Below are 9,783 nucleotides of genomic sequence, written 5' to 3' on the forward strand. Positions count from 1 at the left end.
TGAGGCAGTGAATGTGAACAAATCTTTCCGAGTTGGGCTTTGATGAGGTGGAGAGGGGGCAAAGGCTATAGGGAAAGGTTTTTAATTTTTAAAATTTATTTATTTTGTGTTCTCACCTGAGGATATGTTTATTGGTTTTAGAGAGAGAGAAGGAAGGAAAGAGGGAGAAAGGGGGGAGGGAAGGAGGGAGGGTAAGGTGAGGGAGGGGAGAGAGAGAGAGAGAGAGAGAGAGAGAGAGAGAGGGAGAGAGAGAAAGAATGAATTGGTTGGGTTGGTTGCCTCCCATACACACCCCAACTTCCAACTGGGGATTGAACCTGCAACCTAGGTATGTGCCCTGATTGGAAATCAAACACCCAACCTTTTGGTGTGTGGAATGAGTTGGCTGGGGCTTTTAAAAAGTTTTAATATGCACATACACTCAAACAGGGTGTTGGGAGAGGCCTGCAGAAGAGGACATAACTGGATAGTACCACTTTATAAAGTAGTAAACATTTAATGGTATAATTATTTAAATCTTTAAATATTATGTACCTTTTTCCTTTGATTCTGTTTGATTTTTATAGGATGAAGTTGTGATATGTCCTTATGATTTCAATCATCACATGCCTAAATCATCTTTAGCAAAGCACATGGTATCATGTAGATTGAGGAAACTGGGCTACACCAAAGAAGAAGAGGTATGCGTGTGTCATATAATTCATGCACTAATAAATTCACAATATATGGAAGTATAGGGTGAGGTTTTCTGACATGAAATAATAGTCATTTGTGGGATAGAATGGTACTAGCCTAATTTCACAAATTATTGCAAGAGATATTTCAGTGATACTAATCTATTGTTGGTTTATGTCAAATCTTAAAATAGTTAATCATCTGATTCTCAAGAATACTGACTTTTTTGTTTGTCTTTTTACTGTTTAGGATAAAATGTATAATTCTGAATTTTTCTATGAGAATATGAAGATACCTTCAATCACTTTGAGTAAGTATTAGTAAATTATAACTTTAAAAATATCTTACTATATGTATGTATTGATAATTCATTTTTTAATTATCAAAAGAATGGACTTTATAAGTATGCTTATGGTTAAGGTCATTGATACCTTAAGAGAATGTAAGATTGATTAATGTATAGTGAAACTAGTTTTTGTAATCTGAAAGTTAGAGACCAGGCCTGTTATATTAATAGTAAGTGAAAATCCTGGAAAGCTTTGTACAGTAGGACAGACACCTTTCTTCTTAGTTATAACAAAAATCTGTCCACACAACACAGTTTGAAGACAGGACTGAAGATGGAAATGTGTTCTCAGACAGCAGTCGCCAACCTTTCGGACCTCACGGACCACCAGTAGTCCGTGGGCTACCGGTTGGTGACCACTGTTTTAAGAGGTTGAAATCTTGGGCTCTAAAATAGAAGGCCCTGATTCAGCTCCTGGTTTTGTTACTAACAGATGTGTAACTTTCAGCAAGGTAATTAACCTGTTTGTTGTCCAAATTTCTTTATAAAATGGGAATGATGGTATTTGCACTTTTTTAAAAATGTATTTTTATTGATTTCAGAGAGGAAGGGAGAGGGAGAGAGAGAAACATCAATGATAAGAGAGAATCATTGATCGGCTGCCTCCTGCACGCCCCCTACTGGGGATCAAGCCCACAACCCAGGCATGTGCCCTTGATCAGAATCAAACCTGGGACCCTTCAGTCTGCAGGCCGACACTCTGTTCACTGAGCCAAACGAGCTAGGGCAGGGTATTTGCACTTTTATGAAGATTAAATGATACATGTAATATTCTTAGAATAGTGCTTGACACTTAGTGGAATTCAAGAAATGTTACATATTATTTGTTGCTAAAATTTGTAGCGGCTACTGTTTTGTGCCTGATTATGTTTTCTGAACCACCTGAACTCTGGTTACTTACTAGGATCTGGCTAGATCTGAAAGAATTTCTGCTTTCAGATTACCTAGGCCAGTGGTTCTCAACCTGTGGGTCGCGACCCCTTTGGGGGTCGAAAGACCCTTTCACAGGGTCGCCTTAGACCATCGGAAAACACACATATAATTACATATTGTTTTTGTGATTAATCACTATGCTTTAATTATGTTCAATTTGTAACAATGAAATTGGGGGTCACCACAACATGAAGAACTGTATTAAAGGGTCGCGGCATTAGGAAGGTTGAGAACCACTGACCTAGGCAGTGATTGGGGGTGTTGCCTCTCTTAAGATTTTAAAGGTTTGTGTGTCTAAAGAACTTGGATTGGAACCCAGTTAATAATCTAATCGTGGACACTGATGATTCATATTGTGTTTGGATTTTTTTTGACAGATAAGGACTCACAATTCCAGATAATTAAACAAGCTAGAACTGCAGTTGGAAAAGATGGTGACTATTATAATCAAAGTAAGTGGCATCATAGTTTGAGCTAAATAATGAATAAAACTATTTTTCTCCCACAAGCACACATGTTACTAATTTTTAAGAAAAATCTTGTGAAAACAATTATATGGGAAAGGTTAAGTTTTACATATTAGACTACTGTGCTTGGTGTCAGCTTTATTTGTTAGATATTTTCTGCTCAAATACACAAGTCTGACTAGGACACTGTCTTAGGACTTCATGCTTTGGAATTTCCTAATAGATTAGATGGCCTTATAGATCATTTTTAAAATTATGATTATTTAGTTTAATAAATCCCATTTAGTGAGACTGTTTTACCCTGAGATTTCCTCTCTTGAGGATTAGCCCATTGTTAAATGTAATATTGAAATGAACATAAAAGGAAAGGCTTAGGCTAAAAGAGATTAGTTCCCACAGCTGCCCCTCAAAATAAAATGCGAAGTATTACGTACAATTTCAGAGGGTTTGTGGATCCTTTTATGCCCAGTTTTGGAGCTGGATTAAGAGTTTCTTTCTGGGGCTTATGTCAACAGAGACTAGGTTAGAATTTTTAAGTGTGAGCTTCTAGGAAATTGAAAGAAAACTTAATCCATCAAAAACATAGAAGGTAAAGGAGTAAATAGATTTAATATAGATTTTGAACCTAGATAAAACATCTAAGCTAAACATGAGTGGCTCCTTTTTATAAGGATTTGAGTTGTTTTTTGAAGCTTCTGAAGGTAGCTTTCCCCAGACATCTTACCTTTCTTTCCTCACTCTTCTGAATTATATTCACCAGCCCATTATTATGGTTTGTTTTCTTTCTTGTTAAGTTCAGGGTCTTAGCCCATTTTTCTAAGCCAATATCTGGGCTCGATTTCTCCCTAAGTGCCCTGTGGCTTCGGAAGGAGGAAGTCCCTTATCTTTAGTCTGCATTACATTGTTTCCTATAACAGCAGAAGCACATTGTATTTCCTGTTTTGAAGCTCCTGTTTTTATGTACTTTTGTGCTGAATTCCAGGTTTTTCTCTTTGAGGGAGACATTTGACTTTCTCTTATTGAAGAGTTTACTGAACCCCTATTATTGGTTCTACCCATTGCCCCTGTTAATCAACCAGTTAAAAAGTAGAGGATTTTTTTTTGAGGGGTTAATTGTTAAAAGACTTTATTTGACTTTATCTAGTTAGATAGATTTACTGAATTTATTAGAGTTTAAAGAGAACTTGGAGATCATCTAATCTAGTGTCTGCTTTTTACTGATAAGGAAACAAACCCTGACTGATAGAGATGATAAGGTTCTGGTGTCTTTGTTCTAAAGGTCCTTAATACTTTTAAGAGATTTTTTTCCAAAGCCCTGTTATATATTTTATTACTCCTTCACAATAAACTTGTGATAGGTTGGATGAGTATTTTCCCCTCCATAGTAGGTGAAGAAATAGAGGCACACATAACTGAATTGACACTCCTTTGCTAGATAATAGCAAAGCTGGATCCAGAGCCAAGTTCTGAATTTTGGCCCAAACACTGCACTGAATTATTCTGCATTCTGTTAGGAACTCTACATTTAGTGATATTTGTGGATTCTACATAATTGCTCAAATATATTCATTATTTATTATGTCTATCATGATTAATTAAAAGAATGTCACAAATTTTAAATCTGTACATAATATTACTATTAATACTGTTCATTTGGGTGAGCCTATTTTAAAGAAATAAACTAGTTGCTTGGCCTTATACAAATGACAGCTTTTCTGAGTTTACTTTCTTATCTGTAATATAAAACTATCTCCTAGTGTTGTTTAGAGCAATAGAAAGCAATATTAAGATGAAATGGGTGAGAATTATATATATGTATAACTACTCATATAGGTATATAAGACTAATTTTCTAGATCATTTTCTAATCTGAGGTTTTTATATAAGAGTAATAAGGCAGATTTGGACATTGAGTTTAGTTTTTTATAAAAACAAATAATTACTTTGAATGGATACTTCTTTCAGTACATTAAGAGGAAATTTTATTTGATTTTGAATTTTTGTACTAGCTTAAATTAAGATTTAACTGTTAAGAACTATTTTTATATGATCTATAACCCTCTTTTTAAAACTATTTTTCATCTTGTGTAGAGTTCTGCATTTCCTCAACAGAGATTATTTTTGTAGTTTACTTATACCTAGACATTTTACTCCAGGACAAAAATCTCTTTAATATCTTCTTTTTGATGTGTTTATTTTGAGGGAAGACGACTAACATGAACAATTTTACATTTTTTCATGTAATTAATATTTTTTTGTTATTCACTAAATTTTAAGGTTTTTTTTGTGCGGTTATATATTTATGTTTTCATTTTATCAGTCTTATTAGGTCTCAATTCATTTTAATCTTCCTGAAAGCTTAAATAACCATTAGATCTACTTACTTATTTTTAGATATAGTTACTTTGGTTAATTTTGTAACCAAGGTATTAATTTCAATCATAAACAATCATTTTATATTTAGTGGTTTATCTTTTTCCTTCTATATTAAAGATTCAAGTTGTTATACTTGAATTTCATGACATACCGTTGACCTTTGAACAACATAGGTTTGAACGCATAGGTCCACTTATATGTGGATTTCTTTCAATAAATATGGTTGGCCCACTGTATTTGTGGGTTTTGCATCCATGGGTTTGGCATCTGAGGAGGATACCAAAATAGTATTTTTGATCCACAGTTGGGAATCCAGGGATGTATTGTTCTACACCATTATATGTAAGAGACTTGAACATCCACAGATTTTGGTATGAGTCACGGCCGTGATTTGAAGATCAGGGTACTATGGCTAACAAACCCTAAAGAGATAGAAATAGAGTAGTTCTAAAGCTAATCTGTTCCTACCACTTGTGAAACTTTGGCAAGTCATTTTGCTTCTGTGAGCTGTAATTTATCTCTAATGTTAAGAAGTTGACTCTGAATTCTCTCTAAAATTCTAAATATGTATCTCAGAAATAGTACCTCTTGTTAATAAATAGTATAGTATCTCATACATTTAAGATGCCCTATGATGGCAAAAGTGACTAACAAGGAAGAATTGAGAATTAGAGTTACTAAAAAGTAGATTAGAGTGTCAGTTCAGGGTGATGAAAAGCTCTGGAGATGGATAGAAGTGATGGTTGCACAGGAGTGTGAATATACTAATGCCAATGAACTGTACACTTTAAAGATGGTTAAAATGGTAAATTTTATGTTATGTATGTTTTACCACAATTAAAAACTATTATACAGAAAAGTAGAAGTTCACAGAATTGGCATGATTACAGCACATTGAAATGCACTCTATCTAAAGCATAGAAACTTGTGTTAGAAAATTTACATTTTATGGAAATGTAAGCTTATGTAAGTGTGTTTACCCTTTATTTTTTGTCAGAAATATTTATGTTCTGAATGATTTGAATGCAGTTTGTTGTTTAACTTTTCCTGTACTTTTTCTTTTTCAGTAATTGGGGTGAGTATAAAGAGGAATTAGGAACCTGAATGTACTCCTTATTTAAAGATATGCAGTATCCTTTTTGCAAATGATATCCTTTTAAAGTATCATTCAAATTTCTAAACTTTATCTTAGTCACTGTCACAGTATTACAGTCTTGATTTGGAATTTTAGTTGAATTTTCAAAGAATTTAAGTATCAATCTTCATATAGAAATTTAAGATGAATAAAGAAAACTCCAATATATTTCAAAGAGGAAATTATATTTCTTTGTTTGAAAAATAACAGGCAAAGATTTATGTGGAGCTTGTTTATAACACAGTCATGCACTGCAGTTATGCATGTTTTGGTATGCAGTGATCTGCATATACCATGGTGGTTCATAAGATTATAATGGGTTATAAGCAAAAGTTTGTGATGTTGAAAGAAAAGGCTGGACCCAACTAGGATGTTGAATTTACTGCTAGTTCTGTCTGGGTGGTTTAAATAGACAAGGAGGCTTGGCATGTTGTCTCCTTGCTCTGCACCCTGCCCCTGGCTGGGGCCTAGAGTTGGTGAAGGAGGGGAGCCCAGTAGCTCCCTGCCCCCACCCCCTGGCACCCACCCCTGCACACACATTAACACACACTAAAGCTCATAAACTCACTTTCCTTCCTGCTGTCTGTTTCTCTTTGTCTCTCTTTCCTCCCAATTCCCCCCCTCCCCCATCTCTGTCTCTCACTCTTTCTGTCAAGGGCCCTCTCTCTTTTTCCTTCTCCTGTCCTCCCCTTTTATTCTCATCTTAAGTTTTATCTGTGTCTCTTTTGATCTCTGCTTCTGCTCTCCCCTTCTATTTCTCCCTTCTTTCCCTCCTTCTGATGTCTACTCTCTCTCCCTCCACAACCCTTCCCGACCCCCCCAAGCCACACGCCCACACACACTTGATCTTTTACACAGTATTTTTATTCTACCTTTTAAAGATTTAGCTATGTTTAGATACACAAATACCATTGAGTTACAGTTGCCTGCAGTATTTAGTACAATAATAACATGCTTTGCAGGCCTGTAGCCTAGGAGCAATAGGCTATACCACAAAGCCTAGGTGTGTAGTAGGATATACCATCTAGGTTTGTGTACTCCGTGATAGTCCCACAACGATGGAATTGCTTAACGACACATTTCTCAGAACATATTCCCCTCATTAAGTGGAGCATGACTGAACATTAGTGTTTTCTAATCTTTTCTAATTTTCCTTCCAGATTTTGTAGCCTATATTCAAAGGAATTAGGTTTATCAAAGCAAACTCATTTTTTAAATGTTTTAACATCTGGCTGCACATAAGCGCTTTTCCTAGTGTCTATCAGAAGTGGAGTAAAATTGATTGACTTCAAAGGAAACCTTTCTTCCCCACTAATTCAAAATCCTTTGACTTGCACATTTAAGTTATCTATAGCTGTTAGACCACAGACTTTATTCAGTGTAGCTATTCTCTTAATTTGTAGACAAATATAAAGTAATCTTTTGTGTCTGTGTTGCAATGCTTAGTTTATAGTATGCTTTTATTTGATTTTTTTTTTTTTTTGCGTCTTAGGAAGTCAACAAAGCTAATATCAAATATAAGTATCAGGGAAGAGCTACTGATTTTATATTGTTCTATGAAGCAGAGTTATTACTATAGGGTAACCTAGCAAACATTAAAAGGGTTTATTTGGTAGCTCATGTTCTTTGCATTAGTGAATAATGAGTCTGGGACTATCGTTTTAAATTGCTTTATTTACAGTTACAATAATTTTTTATTTCTTTGAGAAAATTTGGTTCTCAAAACAAAATTTTTCTTCAAAGTTTAATACATCATATCAAGGTATTGTATTTACTTTTTTTCATTAATGAGCAGATTTTAGAAAGTTCTGTAACTGCTGTGGGGGCACTGCTGTTAACTTTTTTCAGTTAACTTGGTTAAGCCAATATGCTTCCTTTTCAGAAAATTAAAACAAGTTTAGTCTCAATGTAACCTGTCTTTCTCTGGTCTGAGGAAGTGTGGGATTTCTGCTACTTAATTGTTTTTGGTCCATAGCTCTGAGTCATTACACAAATGTGATATATTGTTAATGTGGAATGAGTAGCTTGATGTCTCATATAAAAAGGACATTTTTAAACACATTTTTCATATTTCTATAATTTATTTTCAATGGAACTGTAATACGTATTACCTATTAAAAGTCTCTCCCCATCAGCTTTTATGGGAAAAAACATATGCACAGAAAGGAAGTTAATATCTACTTTTATAGCATGGGTAGCCTTTGAAAAATTGTTAACCAAAAGGTTTTCTTATGAACATTGCCTTATGATAATTACTGCCTGCCTTCATGGGATCTGTTTTAACATTGTTGGAGAGAAGAGCAAATATCCACAATATATCCTGTATGTGAATGTAGCATTCAGGATAAAGTCATTGTTTTATCATTTGTTACATAGATTGATATTTTGTAATTTAGACATACTATGAAAAAAATTTGTGTTCATACTGCATTACTATAGTGCATGTTTATAGATAAGTAGTAGATCTTAAGTCCACAATGCTTCATGTATTTTTATTTTTGTGGTTTTATTTTTACTTTAGGGATTTATTCTTCATTACCTGTCGAAGTTCCTCTGAATCACAAACGATTTGTTTGTGATCTGACCCAAGCTGATCGTCTTGCCCTCTATGATTTTGTAATTGAGGAGACAAAGAAAAAGCGCTCTGATTCTCAAATTATCGAAAATGACAGTGATCTCTTTGTAGACTTGGCTGCAAAAGTCAATCAAGGTTTGAGATGAATATCATAGTTTTATATTTCTTAATTGTTATTCCATTCTTTGCTGTTATTAAGATGATATGTCAGGCCACTTTAAGAATAAGATGGTTTTGTGCCATCTGATATTCACGTATAAAAGATGTTTATTCAGTAGTGAAAGTTTGCTCTCTGATTTTACATTAAGCAAAGCATCCTTCTGTGAGAATGTTACAGCTGTGCTGTTGCTGTAATCTATGTACCTAAACACTCTTATGTTCAACTGATGACTGGAGAAAAGGAATGGTATAAAACTTAGCCCATTTATATAATGTAGAATTCTTAGAATATTTTTAACATATTTTGAAACATGTTAAAATATGATTGTGGTGTTCCTGTTAATTTTTAAGAATGTAAATTTTTCTAAGGATATAATAATTTTATTTTTTATTAGATAATAGTCGAAAAAGTCCAAAATCTTACCTTGAAATCTTGGCAGAAGTGAGGGATTATAAAAGAAGACGTCAATCCTATAGAGCTAAGAATGTTCACATAACCAAGAAATCATACACTGAGGTAAGTTTTATATAATCTTGTAGAGCTTTGTTGAGAACAGACATTTCCTTTATGTAGATTTCTAAATCTGTTCTATGGATTTCCATAGTTCCTTGGAGGTTTTCTGAAAAAATAAGTATCTTCAAGCTAGACACACCTGATCTGTAGTTGCTTTATCACTTTCAGATCCACTCCTTGCCAGACAAAGGGTTTTTAGGATACAGAAACCTTATATAAAGAGGTTGTACATCTTTAAAAAATACCTACTTTTGAGAAAGTGATAAGAGGATTTTAGATTTTGGCTTTAAACATACCTGGTTGCTTAAGTTTTCATTCTGCTGCTTATCATTACTGTTTGACTTGGGCAAGTTATTTGTGAGGTTTTTAAGAATCATGTAAAAAAGATTTATCACAGTATAGACTTTGCAGGGTTGTTACAAGAATTGATTGAGATTATACATGTGGATATAAATTGCTCAATAAATAGCTATAGTTTTTGGCAGAAATTTTAGTGTGTTTTTATGTACTCTGCTAAATATTTAGACTTAAGAAATGTCTTGGTATAAATTATTTATAATTTATTTAATTAATATATTTTTATTGATTTCAGAGAGGAAGGGAG

The 9,783-nt window shown here is 33.9% G+C and overlaps 1 protein-coding gene and 1 long non-coding RNA gene across 4 annotated transcripts in view; one reads left to right on the forward strand and one right to left on the reverse strand.

The window, feature by feature from the left end:
• The first annotated feature begins 536 nt into the window (after positions 1 to 536).
• The window catches only part of LOC102252895 (U11/U12 small nuclear ribonucleoprotein 48 kDa protein), a 25,196-nt gene continuing 15,949 nt past the window's right edge, over positions 537 to 9,783 (forward strand). The window contains exons 1-6 of one of the 3 annotated variants that reach the window (XR_001362144.1): positions 538 to 680; positions 925 to 985; positions 2,332 to 2,406; positions 5,864 to 5,871; positions 8,453 to 8,641; positions 9,061 to 9,182. Coding sequence is in view for 2 of the 3 variants with exons in the window: in XM_005866323.2 (XP_005866385.1) it covers positions 606 to 680; positions 925 to 985; positions 2,332 to 2,406; positions 8,453 to 8,641; positions 9,061 to 9,182 (522 nt within the window). In the remaining variant the exon portion in view is untranslated. Of the gene's footprint in view, positions 681 to 924; positions 986 to 1,276; positions 1,474 to 2,331; positions 2,407 to 5,863; positions 5,872 to 8,452; positions 8,642 to 9,060; positions 9,183 to 9,783 lie in introns of those variants that run through there. The other 2 variants (XM_005866323.2, XM_014539770.1) reach the window with 2 other exon arrangements.
• Positions 8,678 to 9,783, reverse strand: part of LOC106726122 — a 15,113-nt gene continuing 14,007 nt past the window's right edge. Inside the window, exons 2-3 of the long non-coding RNA XR_001362145.1 lie at positions 8,891 to 8,896; positions 8,678 to 8,689 (exon numbers count right to left, since the gene is read on the reverse strand). This is a non-coding gene — a long non-coding RNA (uncharacterized LOC106726122). The remainder of the gene's footprint in view (positions 8,690 to 8,890; positions 8,897 to 9,783) is intronic.

Source organism: Myotis brandtii, unplaced genomic scaffold (assembly GCF_000412655.1).
Source record: "Myotis brandtii unplaced genomic scaffold, ASM41265v1 scaffold2288, whole genome shotgun sequence".
NCBI lineage: Eukaryota > Metazoa > Chordata > Mammalia > Chiroptera > Vespertilionidae > Myotis > Myotis brandtii.